We start from the raw sequence: 19,801 nt of genomic DNA, 5'->3' as shown, positions 1-19,801 counted from the left end.
CGCGTTTCTATGTATTTGCTTGATAGATTTCTTACAGTTTGCAGATGATATGAAGATAGGTGGTGGGGCAGACAGTTGGGAGAAAGTAAGGAAGCTACAGAAGTTCATTGACGCATGAGGAGAATGGGCAAAGATCTGGCAAATGGAATTCTGTATCGGGAAATCTATGGTAGTACACTTTGTTAGAATGAATGATAAGGATGACTATTTTCAAAATGCAGGAAAATACGGGGAATAAAAAAAAGGCTAAAATTGACAGCTGGCAGCTTGCAGGATTCGGTAAAGGTTAATGTGCAGGTTCAGTGTGTGCTGAGGAATGCAACAACGAAATTAGCCTTCATTTAAAGAGCAGTAGAATATAAAACTACGGATGCAATGGTGATATTTATAAAGCAAAACGGAGATCTTAATTGGAGTATGGTGAGCATTTTTGGGCCCATTATCAGAAAAACGATGTGCCGAAGCTGGATGGGTCCAAAGAAGTTTCAAAAAATAATTCCGGGATTGAACGGTTTGGCACTTAAAGAAAATTAAATGACAACAGGTGTGTATTCACTGGAATGCAGAAAAATGAACTGTGACCTAATTGAAAACTATAGAAGGGTGTAAGGCCGCGATATTCAGAGTATATTTCCAATGGTGAGGGAATCTAAGACCAGAGGAGACATCCTCAGAATGGAAGTGCGTCCTTTTAAAACAGATATGAAGAGGAATTTCTTTTGCCAGAGAACGGAGAATCCGTGCAATTCTTTGCCACAGGCAGCTGTGGAGAAAAAAAAATCTTTATGTATATTTAAGGCAGAGCTTGATATATTCTTGATTGGTCAGGGCATGAAGGATTACGAATGATTGTAGGCGATTTTGGCTAAGGAGAAATTGGATCGGTCATGGAAATGGCGGAAAAGACTCGATTGGCCAAATCTCCCAATTTTTTTCCTATATCTTATGGGTTTGTGGATATACACCAGGGTTTTTTTTTATAGCTCCCGATTATATTATGATGAAGCTTCTATCTTGGAAGTGGGCAATGCCCGAGTTTCATATGGAGAACTTGCTAATCCACAGAAGGAATACGTGAGTTTAGAAGTGAACCTTGAGGATCATACACAGGACAATTAATGGGATTTCCTGAGATGTAACAAGTGCAGGACGAAGGAAAATAATGAAAAGTGGAATTAAACTGATTTGTCTTCAGAAATGTACGTCTATTAGAGAGTTCGATTGGTTTCTTTCTTATCGTCAGCTAAGAAAATAATTAAAAGTTTAGTCTTCTTTAAAGTACAGCGAAGAGTTATAAACGGCAACATAAAGTGGGCTGATAATGTTCAGAAATCGATAAAAATAAAGGCATGATCATATGTATTTATTTGTCACATATAGTTCGAAACATATAGTGTGATATGTTCTTCGTGTCAAATTCAATCAGTAAGCCTTGCGCTGGGTCGGGCAAAAATATCGCTACGCTTATGGCGGCAACATTGAATGCCCAAAGCTCACTAACCGTAACCTGCTGTCTTTGAATGTGGTAGGAAACTGGTGGAAGCTCACACGGTCACTGGGAGAACTTGCAAACTCCGTTGAGTAGCGAAGTGTCGCTGGCTGGCACACTAAATTGATGTGCTACCGGCTAAGCTGCCAATATATATTTTTTTAAATCAACTCATTTATTCCGGATCCTAGACTGTCTTAACATATAAATATTACGACTAATGAGACATGAACCATATATAATGAGCGTCAACATTTCCTTACTGACAATGTAAGTTGAAGAATGTGGTTGAACTGGACCAGATGAAATACCGTGAACCACGTATACAAATTATAACAGTGACCTTGAATTGATGAATATAACCATTCATGTTGCACTATTTAAAGAACGATTACATGAAAATAGCAATGCGGCAGTCAGTTCCTGTCACTTGGGCACAGCTGATCGGAACACTCAAGACTGGGAGCAAATTGTAGTAAGTTTTTGCTGCGTAACCCAGTGTATCAAAGGACGCATTTCTAAACATTAGAGTATCGTTTTATCAACAGCCACAAACAAATATGAAGAGACGAATTAAATGTGTCGTGCGAAATTGTGAAAGTGAAGAATAGGTTTATTTTATCTAATTAATCTGCATTCAAGTTGTCTTGTACGGAGAAGGCAATGTTAAATATTATGCAAGTTTAGTGGAAGGAATTGCTTCCCGTCATTTACAATATACAGAAATGCGTGAGTGGCAGCGAGAAGTGAGATCAGATGGATGAGCCTCTCAAAGGGATAATTTCATCTTGTTTTGCTTTTGAATTTAAATGTATTGTGAGAATCACAGGAATGATGTTAATAATGTTGAAAGAGTGCAGAGAAGGTTTACAAGGATGTTGCCGGGAGTTGAGAAACTGTGTTACAGAGACAAGTTAAATACGTCAGGAGTTTATTCCCTGTAGCGTAGAATGAGGGGAGACTTGATAGAGGTATATAAAATAATGATGGGTATAGATAGAGTGAATGCAAGCAGGCTTTTCCACTGAGGCTCGGGGAGAAGTAAAACAACAGAAGACATGGGTTAAGGGTGAAGGCAGAAACGTTGAAAAGGAACATTGGGGTTGGTCTTCACACAGAGGGTGATGGAAGTGTGGAATGAGCTGACAGATGAAGTGGTAAATGCGGGTTCACTTTTAACATTTAAGAAAAAAAACTTGGACAGGTACATGGGTGAAAGGTTTATGGAGGGATATGGATCAGGTGCAGGCTAGTGGGACGAGGTAGAAAAATGGTTCGGCACAGCCAAGAAGGTCCAATAAGACTGTTTCTGTCCTGTAATGTTCCATGTTTCTGTGGTTCTATGGAATCGTAGTGGTGTCTTCCGAGCCACAAATACATACAATACAGCGGAGCAATGAGGTCTGAGGGCGGAAATGAGCGGGGATGGAGTGGAGGCGCGGAGGTGCGGGATGCGGGTGTGATGTGGATAATGTTTTTTTTTACATGTGATTGCATATTGATTTAATATCCCTTTTGCCAGGACTTCCTATCACACATGTGTACGTCCCGTCCTACTCCACAGACAAATCTAATTTCACGTTTCTCATTTCAGGCCGTCCGGAGGATTCTCCGACCCAACCGTCAGGTATAGCCTCGCTAAATTGTCACTGAGCAAAGGGCTGGGTTGTTGAGACTAATTTTTACCGTGAGTCTGGCTGAGAGGCGTCTGCCCTTATCATGAAACGACAACACTCAGTAAACTTCAGGCAGGGCAGTCAGCAGAGAAACAACTTCCGCTGAGCTTCACTCAATCCTATTAGTGCTGAACTGACGTCAAGTGAAGGCTCAGTTCTACTCCATCGCCGATGATGTCCAGTTCCAGCAATTTTTGCATAGCACTAACAAGGTCTGAGTTCGAGTACCCGATTGATGAGGACTGAGTACAGTGAAGGCACTGATAGAGCAGCCCATTAGCAGCATTCCGAAGAGTGAAAACGAACTAGCACTCAAAGTACCCTATAAGCTGTGAGTGCGCGCGGCCGTGCTGTATCTCCAAAACGCCGGCGTTATTAGCTTTTGTTGCCTCGCAGCTGAATTTCTTTTGCATGTAAATATTTAAAATGCTGCACGGTTTTAAGGGTGTGGAAAACATTTCTTATCAGAGATTTCCTGGGTGACACTCATTTCTTCCCCTGGACTGACCGGTTGATTCTCGGTTCTCCAGATTTTGTTCTCATTGTCTACATTCGTTGCGTCAATATTCTTAATCGGGCTTTGCCAGAGACTGATCTCCCTGTTGATATTCACATCGTTCATGTAGAATTTGAATGTTTCATGGGGATTAAATCATCGCTGACCTATGATATTTTATTTTCTGATATTTTTCAGAAATTCTAAAGTTAAGGTTGGTGAATGGTGGCACTCGATGCGCCGGGAGAGTAGAGCTTGGCTACAAGGGATTCTGGTGGTCTGTGTGGAGTTCTTTTTGGAATCAACGGGCCGCGGCTGTGGCGTGTAGGGAGCTGAACTGCGGCGCCGCGCTGAAAACCCTGGGCGATGCTCACTTTGGGAAAGGATCGGGACCCGTTTTGATGTCGCATGTCAAGTGCGGCGGGAGCGAGTCTACACTGCGGGAGTGTACAATTGATGACTGGTTTAACTATGACTATCCACATAAAAAGGACGTCGGCGTTATTTGCGAAGGTAAATGTTAGGTTTTTGTATCTGCGGTCCCGACATTTCGTTGTTGTTCGGGATGTCTCCGATATCAATGAACCGGGTCGGCCCACTCTCCATGTACGAAGTCGAACAAAATCCAATTTATATCCGGATTTTCCCATTATTTTGGAATTGCATTCCTGTTACTTCTATTGTGATGCTAATGTAATGCCAACAGCATGTCCAGTGTCAGCTCAACTACACGAACAGAGTTGAGTAGCATCTGTGGTGGGAGAGAAAACGAGGTCGTCAGGACTCCTAAGATACGGACAATAAACGTCGAGAATTCTCTTCCACCACAGACGATGATTGTCACGCTCAGTTGCTCCATAGTCTGTTTTTATTTGTTCCAGCATCCAGCATTTGCTACCGTTGGTTAATAACGTTATATGGCATAGACAGAGTCCTGCCATATTTCCCCTCAAACATTTTCGATCCTAGTACGTCGGCAAAATTTCCCTCTCAGTCCTTTCTGAATTATTTCGTCTTTCACGTTAAACTTGTTTTTTTTTTTTCAATTTATGATACCCTTTTACCAAATGTCGAGAGTTTCTCTTCCCTGACAGATGATGATCATGCCACTGAAATCCTTCATAGCTTATTTTCAATTGCTCCAGATTACAACATTTGCAACCGTTGATTAGTAGAGTGATAAGAGTGACACAGCACGGAAGTAGCTCTCCCACCACTCCTCTACACCCCCCCCAAAAAAAGAAGGGAAATAATTGCCAATGACAACCAATTTGACAATCTCCCTTAGTTTGACCACATGAGTACCAATATCCATCAAAACTCCTATTCTTTACCTGTCGAAAAAGCTTTCAAATACTCTCACTTTACCTCCCTCAACCACTTCATCTTGAAGTTCATCCATCTACATAGGTCATTTAGATGAAGATCTCGCCCGTCAAGTTCTTGAAAAACATCTTCCATCTCCGCTAAACATAAGTGTTTTCTTAGAATTTAATAAATTATTTCTTAAAGTAATGAACGCTTATTTATGCCACTCATGCTTTACAGGCGATACACTTCATATGACAACAAGCTAGTTTTGCAGCTCAACAGCTGCCACAGTTCAACTGTATGCTGAGAGCAATAGTGCAGTGCGTATTGCTGGGAATTTTTCGCGTTTGACAGGGTAATGCCTTTTCGTGATTTGCATCCGACAGCTCAAGCATGCGTTAAGATATCTGTGGGTCATCAGAATTGTTAATGATTGTATTTGTTTTCCATAAAATATAATGTATTCATTCATTTCAGCGTTACTTATGAATGAAAATACCTTTTAATTAAATTGTTGAAATTATAGAGATTGCTGGGCAAATTACCTTTGGCCTCATCCTTGCCTTCTCATAAAGAGCACAAAGCGTTTGAACTCAGAACCATGATATCTGTACATATCGGATGAATTAAAAAAAGTAAAAGAGTTGCGAATTACGTTATTTGTCATAGCTTTTTGTAGGGTAAACGTGTCTCACTAAGTCACTTGAGTGGTTGAGGAGTAGCTGAGAATATTAATGAAACACACAGGTAAACTTTAGTAATGCTTTTTCATGTCTTCGCATTGTAATCTCTCGAAGGTTCGTGCGCCTGGTTTCCAAGACGAGCGGGCTAATTAGCTGCATAATATACTTCACGACAGCAGACGGATAGAAGAATGATCTTCTTTTTAGAAAATTTTACCAGCAGTGTATCGCAGACATTGTTGTTCTGAATTTTGTTTTGCGTGACATATACTATAGCACTTGGCTCGGACATATGCGGATGTTCTGATAAGTATATGCCGATGACAGGAAAAATATGGACAGAAAGAAATATTAAATTCGGCTACAGCTGAATAGAAAATTGGTTGGGCATGGATTAGGACAATAGTGCATTGGAAGATGGGGCGTAATGCAGATTATTATGGGAACCATGCACAGGGCATATACAACAGGAAAGAGAGCTAGGTGACATGTTGAGGACACTTGATGGGCAGAAAGCTGTTGCAGTTCGGATGCTATTGATCCCTTTAATTTGCAACAGAGATGGACACTAAGCCGACGATGGCATATGTTTTTTTTTGCCTCTGAGGTGAGATTGGAACGAAAAAGAGTTGAGTCGTCATGACATAACTTCATGAAACGCTCTTTAGGCCACGCATGGAACATTGTCTGCAGTTCTGCTAACTCTTTGGTAAGAAGCATAAGACTTTGCTAGAGGAGAAAAATAAAGGATGACTGCAAATTTTGGCTGAAGCAGTGGATTATAGTTAGGTAGACTGGATACACTCGATGCTTGAGGCCCAAAGAGCAATAACCGGGAACGATGACGATAGATATAGATCAATTATCGAAGAGAAATCTAGTTTTTTTTTTATCTATCAAAAAAAAAAACACAACGACGAATACTTAAATATACTTCAATTAAATGATGACCGTGGGGTTCGGGGGCGGCGTTTTATCCAAGTTTTTCAATCCTACAGCAGAATCATTTTCTCGATTTCAATTATTGTCGAGATGACATGATTCGGAAATACACCATGCATCTAAGTAGTCGGTTGTCAAACAAGTTGTCCTCAGGTAAAAAAAAAAAGATCGTAGAAAATGCGGGAGGTTAAATCCGATCTGGATCAAATAGGGAGGTGTATAAAGGTATGGCAAATAGAATTTGAATCAGTTAGTTGTAAAGTGATATTCTTTGGGGAGTTAAGACCGGCTGAGCATAAATAGTGATGATGCAAATCCTGAAAGGTTTTGATGAACACTTGAGGCAGGGAACGAGGACGGTTTTTCACCGGAGCAGACAACACAAGTAGAGCGGATTGTGACGAAGGCACATGGAATGTTTGACTTCACTGTCCGAGGATTTCAATACCTTTGTGGATCCTCAGCGTGAACATCCACACCATCTTTATACAAATTCACTTTTGGAATCATGCACAGTTCTGATGCCTAAGCATGTGACAGATTTCCATAAGCGGGATAGGGTGCAGCAAAAATTCAGTAATAATCAGCAACCGTTTCTCACCTATACAACCTGGATTAAAATAAACTTAGGACAAGTTGAAACAATATTAATTGAAGATGACTGAGAGGTTACCTTATAGAGGTTTATAAAATCATCAGTGTCTCAGGTAGGACAGTATTTTACAGCTTTTTTTCCCAAGGGTAGATTACTCTACAAATAGATTTCACAGCTCTCAGTCGAAACTGGGACCAGTTAAATAAGAGGCATAAGAGACAATCTTTTCATACAAATATTTTTGGAGATATTGAATTATCTATCGCTGGAAAACCAGAGACAATTGTAATTATTAAATTTGAAAGACACTAGAACAGGACCGTGACTAGGAAATGTTTGGTTTGATATGGAGAAAAACAAAAATCAAATGGTTAGCTCAAGTAGAATTCTTAATGGGGAGGAAGAACGTTCGAGTAGCTTATTTCCTTGATTAGAGACGAGAGGAGGCGAACAGACGCGTTGCTAAAGGAAATTATTGCAGCAGGAGAGGGAGCATTTTGCGATATTTCGACAAAGCGAATGTAACCATGGGGCAGGGTTTCAGGGAAAGTTAATTCGGCCACATGCTTTTCACTGTTCAGCCGACATTCGACATACCAGAGAAACGGCCTGTGGTATGTTGAATGCCGAGTGGACAATGTAGTCTTTAGTGTAGTGCAAGTCTCTGCTTTTGCTGTTGCCGTGCTTACGCTTTAGACCTTGGTTGCGGATGATGATGCTTTTGTTTTTTTGCCCGTAATGGGGAGGGGTTGTTGCTACTTGCTGCCGATTTCGCGCGTGAGTGAGTGGAGCTGGGGGCGACTTTGGATGTCCAATGTCGTCCATTCTTTGGAGGCGCTCGTCTATTTATGTAGATGGTTGCGAAGAAAAACCTTGTCAGGGTATCCATGGTACACATTTCTCTGACATTATATGTAGCTTTGAGACCTTTCACTTCCTGCAGACAATACAAAAGCGGAGAGGCAGTGACGATTGTAGAAGAGAACGATCATTCATTTGCCCTTAATTAATGAGGAAAGAGTGTAAAGGGACTTTCTACGGAGCTCTGATTTCCCTATGTGAAATTGGATAATGTCGACCAAAAGATGAACATAGCGTCTGCCCTGCAATAAAGATATTGCTTTTTACTAATTTTGGAATATTGCTTTTGCATTATTTTGCCTGTTGTTTTGTTCTCATACACAATTAGCTTGCAATATGGCTGTGTAACATGCTCAGTTAAAATTAATTCACCGGGAATATATATGTACGGTTCAATCTGGTGGATGAAACCAGATAATCTTGGAACCCAAATATTTCGGAAAACGATAACTGCTGAACGCAATATGACTTGACTGTACATTGTTCAATTCAAGTGAAGTCAAGTCACTTTTATTGTCATTTGGACCATAACTGCTGGTACAGTACATAGTAAAAATGAGACAACGTTTTCTCAGGTCCATGGTGTTACATGACACAGTACAAAAACTAGACTGAGCTACGTATAAAACAACACGGAAATGAAAACTTGACTACAGACCTACCCAGGACTGCATAAAGTTCACAAAACAGTGCAAGCATTAAAATAAATAATAAACAAGACAATAGGTCAGTAAGGTGTCAGTCCAGGCTTTGGGTATAGAGGAGCCTGATAGCTTGAGGGAAGAAACTGTCACATAGTCTGGTCGTAAGAGCCCGAATGCTTCTGTTCCTTTTTTACAGACAGCAGGAGGGAGAAGAGTTTGTATGAGGGGTGCGTAGGGTCCTTCATAATGCTGTTTGCTTTGCGGATGCAGCGTGTAGTGTAAATGTCCGTAATGTTATAATTTTCATTGCCGTATTTGCTGTTCACATGTTTCTTAGGTCACAGAACTGCAAGATTGGTGTCCGGAAATGACGAATGTTCGGGAAGACTCGAAGTGCAGTTTGGTGACTCCTGGGGAACAGTGTGTGACCTGCACTGGGATATGAATAATGCCAACGTAGTGTGCAATCAACTTCAATGCGGAGTCGTTGTTTCTGTGCTAGGAGGAGCTTATTTTGGAGAGGGAGAAGAGCCTGTATGGGACAAAATACTAGAATGTCAGGGCAATGAGTCGAGCTTATCCGACTGTAAACATTCTTCAAGGCTTCCCCGTTGCAACCACAAGAATGATGTCAGTCTGACCTGTTCTGGTGAGTATCGGGATTCAGAACGAATCAATATGAAGCGTTGATTGCCATTTGAATGCAGAGGTCACTTATTAATAGTTCATCCTAATAAGGATTTATAAGTTGAATAAGTACACTATGATTCGATATTATTTTGATGTGAAATTGACCGAGATTTTAAAGGTGGGGTGGCGGTATTTTAAGAATTTGCCATTAGTCAACATTAGTGATTGAGTTCAATGTAGGGTTCTGAAGTAAATAATTACGAATACCTGTCATTGGAAACTTAGAGGAGATAAAAAAAAAAGAATCTCCTATCAAAACTTGATCAATAGGCTGATAAATTACCGTGGCGAAGAGCAACAACAGTTAGCATATTAACAAAGTACTTCGGCATTATTCATCGATTTCCTTAGTGATTATTGATGTAGCTGCACATGAAAAGGAACACGGAAGGGGGAGACAAATCAAATTGTTCAACGGACAAGATGGTTAAATATGTTAAAGGCAGTCTAATGTATAGAAAGGAATGCAAATAAAATATATGAAAATAAATACTCAGATGTATGTTTTGATATTATAGGTTTGTAGAAAGTATGTTCTTCATGCAGCACTCAGAAATTCAAGGGAAGCACATGGCGATATTTTCCGATATCATCATTCAAGTGAAATCAGAACCCATATCGTATTAGAACACAAACGCAGAAATCTACAGCACTTTGCATGCCCTTCTGCCCGCAATGGAATGCCGACTATGTAGTCGACTCAGGAAACTTGCTCAGTATTTTTCTACCGCATAGCCATCTATTTCCGAAGCTCTATGTACCAATCTGACAACCACTTAAAGGACCCTATTGTATCCGGCTGTCCCACCATCGCTGACAGTGCACTGCTCTCTGTATGAAAATTAAATATCTCTGAGTTCCCTCTGTACCAATTCCAAGCACCTTAAAACTATGACCCTCAGTTTTATCGATTTCCGTCGTGGGAAAAAAAAATAATGCCTAGCTCTGCATACGATCAATGCCTTTCATCATCTATGCACATCTGTAAGGTCACCTCTTATCCTCCGTTGCACTAAGGAGAAACAGGCAGCTTTACTCAACCTATTCTCATAAGGCATGCTCTCCAATCCAGGCAACAACCTTGTAAATCTCCTCCTCGTCCTCTCTATTGTATCCACATTCGTCCTGTAATAATGTGATCTGAACTGAACATAGTACTCTCAGTGAGGTCTAACGAAGGTCTTATATTACTGTAACATCTCCTAACGGCTATTGAACTCAAATTAGAATGAAATAAAATATGATATTTTAAATAAAACTAATTATATTAAATTCTAATAAATCGCTAACAACGGACATGAAACATATTATACGCGAAAGTCCAAACAAGATAACATTTGCAGGTGCTGGAAATCAAACAAATGAGCACAAAATACACGAAGGGTTATAGCCGGAAACGTCCACTGTTTACTCTTTTTCCATAGAAGCTGCCTGGCCTGCAGAGTTCCTCAAGCAATTTGTGTTATAGATATGCAGACGTATTAAGCAAGCATTGTTACTCTTTCGAGGTTAAGCCATCTAACTGATGTCCTTCAACACTACTGCGACAATGGAATAAAAACAATTTATTTCATTTATGAGCTAATTTCCAGATGCTTAGAGAATGTTGAAGAGATTATCTCTTTCTTTGAAAACGAACCGCAGAAGATCATTTATCCAGAAATGTAACGATAAATTCAATACATTGTCCATGTCACATTATTTCCAAGCAGCTATCTACTGCATTATAGAGGAATGTAATTAGGTCGAGACACACTGTGGCATCACCATCGGAGTTCCCATCTGAAGAATCAAGCATAATAAATGTCCGCCCTTACCATGCATATAGGCGAAGAATTAGAAGCCAAGAACATATAGAGTTAACGTGGATATGTTTTTTTTTCATTGAGAGTAGGGGAGATTCAAACACGGGGACATGAGTTGAGTGTGGAGGGGCAAAGTTTTAGGAGTAATACAAGGGTGAACTTCTTTACTCAGCGAGTGGTAGCTGTGTGGGACGAGCTTGCAGAAGAAGTGGTAGAGGCAGGTACGATATTGTCATTTTTAAAAAATGGACAGGTATATGGACAGGAAAGAAATGGAGGGTTATGGTCTGAGTGCAGGTCGGTGGGACTAGGTGGGAATAAGCGTTCGGCACGGACTAGAAGGGCCGAGCTGGCCTGTTTCCGTGCTGTAATTGTTATATGTTTATATGGTTATATGGTTAACATAGTGGTTAATCGCTCGCAAAATAACTTATAAGTTCCCTTGTTCCCTTTTAATTAGAATCAGGTCCAGCCGGAAAATATTCATGCGTCCATGAGAAACCATAAGACGATAAGACCATTAGATATGGGAGCATAATTAGGCCATTCGTTCCATCGAATCTGTTTTACATTTCAAAATGTCCGATCCATTTTCCCTTTTAACCTTAACCCACTGCTTTGTCCCCATATCCCTTCATGCTCTGACTAATCAGTAATTTATCAACGTTTGTCTTAAATATACCCTAAGCCTTGGATTTCACAGCTACCTGAAACAACTAAGTCCACATAATCACCACTCAATAGCAAAAAAAAATATTTATTATCTTCGTTCTAAAATGTCGCCCCTTTATCCTAAGTCATTGTCTTCTATTCTTAGACTAGGCTTAGACTTAGTATGGGGAATATTGTCCCCACATCCACTCTATGGGTGAGCTTTCAATATTCGATCGTTTTCAATTACGTCAAGCCATATTCTTCTGAATTTCAGTGTGCACAGGCCCAGAACCATTACAAAACTCTTCACATAATATTCTCGGAATAATTTTCCTAGGACAGGCCATTTAGACCAACAGCCAGAGGTGGGAAAGTTACTGGAAGATAACCATGATATACAAACTATTTATCAACAGATTCTGATTAGAAGTCCGCATGGTGTTGTGAATGGAAAATTATGATTAACAAAACTTTTTAAAGGTTTCAGAAGATTTACCTGAAAGAGAAAATGAAGATAGGGCAACGGATGTCTTACATTTGACTTCAGCAACGCCTTTGATAAGGTTCCACCTGGTAGCATGCTTTGAAAGATTCCCTTGTCCATTTGTCCCTCCCCAATGATCTCCCTCTTGCAAGCGAAACAAGTGCTGCACCTGCTCGTTCATCTCCGCCCTCATTACCATTCAGGGCCCCAAAAAGTCCGGCTAGGTAAGGCGGCACTACACCTGTGTGTCTGTGGGTGTCATCTACTTTATTTAGTTGTTCTAGTTCGTGGTCCTGTTTATCAGTGAATCCCGACATAGATTGTGAGACCGCTTCGCCGTACATGAACACTCCATTCTCCAGAAAAAAGTGGAGACTCCCAAAGGCCGGTCATTTCAATTCCAATTCCCATTCCCTATCTGAGACAAACCACCTTCTGCTGCCGAAATGAAGCCACACTTAGGTTGTAGCCACAACACCTTATATTCCGTCTGAATAGCACACTCTCCCCCCAACCTGATTGCATGAACATTGATTTTTCTCGACCTTCCGGTAATGACCCCTCCTCTCCTGCACCATTCCCCATTTCCATTAAACTCTCTATTTTTATCCTCTTAATTGGCTATCACCTCCCTCTGGTCATGCTTTCCTTTTTATTTCTTCCATGGCCTTGTGTCCTCTGCAGTCAGATTCCCCCCTTGTCCAGCTCTGTATCGCTCTCACCAGTCAATTTCCCAGGCTCTTTATTTAACCTCTTAAGCCCTCTTAGTTGCTCCTGTCACACTGAGGTTCATCCTCCCCGCAATTTCTTACTCTGAATCCTCATTTTTTTCCCCAATCCTGATGAAGGGGTCACGCCCGAAACGTTGACTGTACTCTTTACAATGATGCTGCCTGTCTTGCTGTGTTCCTCCGGCCGGTTGTGTGTGTTGCTTAGATTGCAGGCGTCTGTAGATTTTCTCATCTTAATGATAGGATTTCAGCATAATGTTACAGATCTGAAAACTAATGCATTGGAAACAAAATTTCCCGCCTCAACGATATGAATTTAATATATGCATTGTACTATTCAATGTGTTCATTTTCGATTAATCTTCCTGCACAGAAACAACTGTCAGGCGCTCCTGTTTAAAAGGTAAAGTAACAGCTAGTCTGTTCATTTCATTATTTTACTCTGTTTTTATTGATATTAATTAAATGCCTTCAATTATTACTATTACAGGAAAGCATGGACCACGCTTGGTTGATGGGAACAGCAGATGCTCTGGTCGTGTGGAAGTCCTACACGGAGACCAGTGGGGGACACTTTGTGATGAATACTTTCGCCTTGAAGATGCTGCCGTGGTCTGTGAACACCTAAAATGCGGAGCAGTAAATGCAACTGCCAGAGGTGTTGACTTTGGTGAAGGAAAAGGCCCATTGTGGAAGTATAATTACCTTTGTCTGGGGAACGAGTCCCGATTAACTGATTGTCCAGTCTCAGCCTTGGGTCAGATTAACTGTTCACAAGGGAATCCCGTTAGTGTCATCTGTTCTGGTAAGTCGCAAAGAATGTCGAACAGAATCAAACTGCTCTTTACACAGTTTACACAACAGTGACGTGTTAAGTAATTTAACGAATCTGTAATTTACTGGTTTACCATGTCTGATTGAGATTAAGAAGATAGTTCCCTCATCTTAATTTCACAAATACACGCCATGAGACCATTTTCGTTGTAATATAAATAGACTGCATTTGAATTTAGAGTGAATAATTCTCAAGTAGGAAAATAATTGAGCATAACTGTGTAGAAGGTTGAGGGGGGACTTGATGGAAGTATTTGAAATTATGAGGGGGATAGATAGAGTTGAAATGGATAGGCTTTTTCCATTGAGAGTAGGGAGATTCAAACAAGAGGACGAGTTGAGAATTAAGGGGCAAAAGTTTAGGAGTAACACAAGGCGGAACTTCTTTACTCAGATAGCTGTGTGGAACGAGCTTCGAGTAGAAGTGGCAGAGGCAGGTTCGACATTGTCATTTAAAAAAAAGGATAGGTATATTGACAGGAAAGGAAAGGAGGGTTATGGGCTGAGTACAGGTCGGTGGGACAAGTTGAGAGTAAGCATTCGCCACGACCCAGAAGGGCCGAGATTACCTGTCTCCGTGCTGTAATTGTTATATGGTTATAAAGCTGCAGGAAGATGACAATTCATCGATCATTATAGAACATTTTAGCACAATGAAAAATTCCACAAATATAGAAACATAATATATATGCAGAGATCCCCTGTGTTATAGACTTTATTGATGAGTTGACGAGGGGCAATAAAACTGAAGGGCCCCATTTAAATTGGTCGAGAAAGAGAAGAGTCCTTGATAGCTATTAAGAACTTAAAATACTTGTTACTTAGAAAACATCTTCCTTCTGCGCATTATATTGCCCTGCTCTAATATTGACCCAAACATTCCCGACTGCACAACGTCCATTGTTTTTGCATGTGCCTATTTAAGAGTTCCTTAAATGTCCCTACTGTATATGCCTGTATCGGCAACAGGAGGCCGCACTATGCGCACTACTGGACTCTATGTAAATAACAGAGCTCTGATAATTTCCCTGCAATCTCCTTGATTCACCATAAATATATGTCTGCAGCTATTCGCCATTTTGTCTGTTGGGTAAAGTTCCTGTCTATCCAAACTATATAAGGCTCTTATCATCTTGACGACCACGATAAATTCCTATCTTGTTCTGCTTTGCTCTAAAGAAAAAAAAACAAATGAATCAGTCGTATTGTTTTTTTGTGTGTGTGCTTTTCTTTCCCGTGCAGGCCACTCGTAAAGGGAAGCTGCATATCGCTACTGGGATGCATGTATTTAATATTATGGAACAAAATAAAGAGATAAAAGAAAACCCGCCCATGCCCGCAGTGTAGCTTTGGTCTTGGATCAGTATAAGTAAAACATTCACTGCTTATCGATACTTTCAAAGTTAAATTGTATACCTCAGATTTTCAGTTTCTGAGATGACGTATGGTGACAGTTTTTATTGATCATATGGTCCGACGCACATTGCTGATGTTGCTCAGAACGTACGTAATATGTGGGAAAAATAGTTTATAAGACAAACTCTACAGTAATACCTGAAAAAAAGAGAATATTCCCTCTTGATATTAACTGTTTATCTATCTTATTTGATACCATAGCTGACATTTGGTCTTTGAGACTGAGCGATGGGGGAAGCCGATGCGATGGCCGAGTGGCGGTTTATGATAATGGCACCTGGCATAGAGTGTATGATAAAGATTGGAACCTAAATGACGCAAATGTTGTCTGTGGGCAACTGCGTTGCGGCTTCGCCACATTCGCCTACAACTCCTCAAGGTCCAGAGAAACTGAACGGCCCGTGTGGATAACCGAAGTTCAATGCGTGGGAAATGAGACCGAAATGCAAAACTGCAACACGTCGGTGTTGAAAAGGTCTTTTTCTCACATCACTGGCGTCGGTGTCCAATGTTCAGGTGAATATTCTCAGATAAGGTGGCAATGGGAATTTGTAAAATGTTGTGGTCATTAATAATGCATCGAGAATTTCAGAATCCATAATACATGCATGTAGGTAGTTCTCCACATCGGCACAAATTTCCATGTTAAGCAATCTCTCGTTTATACTGCAATGACCGCCGAACACTCTCTCCTCCATACACACACTACTCCGCCCGAAGCTCTGTTACACAAACTCCGCACCATATTTGAATATCAGAGCGAATTTGCAGTATTTCCTTAGCTTATCATCATACCAGTCTGCACAACCTGGGGAGGTGAATGAAAATCTAAAGGCAAAGAAAAGCGTCCTGTTTCCAGCAGAATGCGCAAAATTCACGCAAAGAGTCAGTATTTAATCTGCTTCATTGGATCTGTGACTTACCAGTTTTTGATACTATGAACACGATTTCGCAAACTCATTCGCCATTAAGCTGTGTCTTGCAGAGCGACAACACGGGGAGAATTTCATTTATGCGTTCGCTAGGATCTAATCAAGCACCCCAATGAAATTTCCGTTAATTACAAACGGTTAAAATTACTATACATGCGCTTTTGAATAACTGAGGATGAGTACAGGTGGATCCACTTCTGTGCACACAGACCTGGGAGGGTACCCATTTTGCATGCTGTAGGATTACGAGGATGAATTTTCAGATCCATATATCTAAGCTCTCAAGTTGAATACTCAGTTTGAGGCCTTTCAATAAGATTGATGGTCGAAGTTTTCTGTATTTACCAAACATTCACGTATAGTGAAAATAATTTTGTTCAAGGGATTATTGTTACAGCATTTAAACCATAATCGATGGAAACTTATAAATAGGTCGCAGCACATTAGTGGTACTAGAGTGTCCAGTAACTGGATTAATTTCGCTGTGAAACTATATGTCTTCAACTGTGTACACATTAATACAGTCAATAGATGTGCGTTTATTACTCTAGTACAGAGATGTGTGCTTGACTGCAGCTGCTACACCAGTGAATTAAATGAGAAGAAGATAAATCTATTTGCCAATTTCATCAAAGGCAAACTTAATATCCCAGAGCACTTCTTCTATAGGGTGCACAACACTTGGTTTGTGTCGCTAGCTTATACTTCTAACACACGCTCCCTAATTGACACTCCCTATTGAAATCCCTATTGTGTTCGTGAGATTACTCCTTTGACAGTACCATGTTTGGTTGAACTAATGTCACCTTCCGTGTTACGAGCTGGAGGAACGCAGAATATCAGTGAATCGACGTCGAAGTTTTCGACCGAGAAACTTCTACAGTACTGTAAAAGAAATATGTTTGCTTGTGTGTGTGTGTGTGTGTGTGTGTGTGTGTGTGGGAGGGGGCGGTAGTGGTGGGGTTGTTAGTGTTAGTTAAATGATTAAGAGGTTCAAGTGTTCGGTGCAAGATATAAGGTATTGAGATGAATGAATCTAATACGAATCTGATTTTTGACAGTAGTCTATGGAATAAAATGAAAGATGGCGGTGTATCAGATGGTGATGATGACCCGCAAATGAGAAGTTATGGGAGGGGCACGTGAACGGGGAATGGTGAAAGAGTAAACGAAGAGCTGAGGTTAGAGAAATTACTGGCAGTGAGAGGTATTTCTTCCAGACTGAGATGGACATAATTTTGATCGCGTTGACGTTCATGGAGAATGTATTTTACTGCGTATCCAGATGAACATTCGGATATATTTCATTCTGATGCGGCTGGTGCAAGATTGACCAAGGAACGAGCAAAGAAAGAGCAAAATTAAGCGGCTGATGTCTGGCCTTATTTCACTTTAAATCGTTTATGGTGGGAGGATGAAAACATTGGAAATTTATGTACCTACATAAATACACACACACACACACACACACACACACGTGTGTGTGTGTGTGTGTGTGTGTGTGTGTGTGTGTGTGTGTCTTACCTCAGTTTTCATACTTTTCAGAAAAGCATACCTTCATTATGACGATATAATAAACTGGAACTCATGTGGAGAAATACCAATCTAACCAAAAATATTCATCATTTCAAATTCAGCATCTTAATTAAAATCTAGCTTATTTTCTCGGCGAAGCTAGCGAGCTGAATGCAACTACTTTAATTGCATATGTTCTCCTTACTGTTCTTACGCTCGCTCATCCACATTCAATCGTAGGTCGCTGACAGCAGCTCGTCAGTGTCCTGTATGAATGATTTTTTTTTTCCTTTTGCTGTTGTTTATCGGGCTTTCGGTTTTCACCACACGACTTCATACATCTTCTTAGGAAAGATCCTTCCTCTCCCAGGGATGAAGACTTTGTAGTTTTTGTTGAAATCTTTGTAGCACCGTTTATTTTCCAAGCTTGGGTTGTTTTTTTCCATGGCGGAGTTGCGTGCGCTCGACCATAGCGAACGCATGTTCTCCATTGAAAACGAAGAAAGCATGTTACTAATCAAACTCTGGAAGTACAAACACCATTGTTGTTCACAACAAGCAACCACAAGTTATGTTTGGATACGGGCAAACAGGCAAACTCTGCATATGACCACAGTATCAGTAAGAGCACATATGCATTTGTTAATTAGGTACAAAGCAACAAAAAGAATAACATCATTAAATCTTTAGAGAAAAGTTGACTTTTTCAAGTCTGGGCAACAGAATAGACAACTGAATAGACAACAGAAGGAATGGAAGTTAACGTTTACAATTAAAACCGATCAAAGCAACATTTTTCATAAAGGTTCATTCTGCACAATATTTGAAACTCCATCATAGTGAAATATCGGAGTAACTGGCTGGAAAGACAAAGACTTCCTTGGAACGTGACCGTAATTGTTGTACTCGGCCTTGGGAAGGAAACTTGTGCCTAACCGCAGTTACCGCTGCAAAAAAGAAAAACTGAACAAGAGGATGAAGCAAGCAAAATAGCCAGAGAATCCTTTATTCATAAAACAGCTACAATCATTTCCAGTATTATTCTCCAGAAATATGAGCATCTACTTTGGCTGATGAATATCCCACATTTATTTTCTGACACTCCATATTCATAATGGCCTTTGCTCTGTTGATTCGATGTGAATTATTTTAGTTAGCAAAGTCCATTATTCATTATTCAGTAGATTGTACACTATAGCTTTATCTTGTGCGATTAACGAAACACTCACTAACCTTCGCTGAAAATACAGATGGCAATGATGTATCTCTCTATCAAAAAAATGATATGCTCTATTTTAGACATAGATTAAACTCCTGTATTTGTGAAGACTTCATGTGTAGTGAGATATGAGCGCATGAGCGCAATCAGTTCGTTATCAATTCCTGCCAAAATAGGACTAACTGGATCATCCCAAACTCGCAATTGTCATTGGACACGGGTGGTATTGGTCACGAGGTACAATGGTGAGAGGTACAATGGTAAGATGCACAATTCCCCATGATATGGTTCAATGTTCTTTCCGCTGTGTTGGAAGACGATTGAAGAAGAAGAAAGCCTTTAAATCCCAGAGGTGTCATCGGAGTCATGACGGATTTTTAAAAAAAAAATTTTAGTAGGCTTTCTTATTTTAGGTGTAGTTGCTAGGTCGACGCTGAACCCAGCATGGAAGGAAAGCGTGGAAGGGAATCGGTTGGATTTAACTCGGGTACCTAGGTTCCGAAGTCCGGCGCTGATGCCACTGCGCCACCAGCCCGACTACATCCTTCAAATTACAGGCTCCAGACAGTGAAAATATCCGATTAAAAGAAAAGCCAACCCCCGCAGACTAACGTAGCCACAATGATTGATGTATGGTTCTGAATGCAGTGCCTCGGCCAAAGAGGAATTCCACCAGGGATATGTAATGCTCAACTTTCTATATAGGGTACAGATAGTGAGGGTATAACCTGGTTCAGATATAAACCAGTGACAGAACACCCAGCTCACAGGAAAGCTCAAATCCGTGCTGCATATCTAACTTAATTCTTACAGCATTTTCGCTT

The 19,801-nt window shown here is 40.5% G+C and overlaps 1 protein-coding gene across 1 annotated transcript in view; it reads left to right on the top strand.

The window, feature by feature from the left end:
• The first annotated feature begins 2,885 nt into the window (after positions 1–2,885).
• The window catches only part of LOC140728813 (scavenger receptor cysteine-rich domain-containing protein DMBT1-like), a 30,129-nt gene continuing 13,213 nt past the window's right edge, over positions 2,886–19,801 (top strand). Inside the window, exons 1-5 of the mRNA XM_073047822.1 lie at positions 2,886–2,946; positions 3,860–4,174; positions 9,035–9,346; positions 13,552–13,866; positions 15,513–15,827. Coding sequence (XP_072903923.1) covers positions 2,886–2,946; positions 3,860–4,174; positions 9,035–9,346; positions 13,552–13,866; positions 15,513–15,827 — 1,318 coding nt within the window. The remainder of the gene's footprint in view (positions 2,947–3,859; positions 4,175–9,034; positions 9,347–13,551; positions 13,867–15,512; positions 15,828–19,801) is intronic.

Source organism: Hemitrygon akajei, chromosome 1, assembly GCF_048418815.1.
Source record: "Hemitrygon akajei chromosome 1, sHemAka1.3, whole genome shotgun sequence".
In the NCBI taxonomy this organism is placed as follows: domain Eukaryota; kingdom Metazoa; phylum Chordata; class Chondrichthyes; order Myliobatiformes; family Dasyatidae; genus Hemitrygon; species Hemitrygon akajei.
Note: the sequence above shows the minus strand (reverse complement) of the source record. Positions and strands in the feature narration are given on the sequence as shown.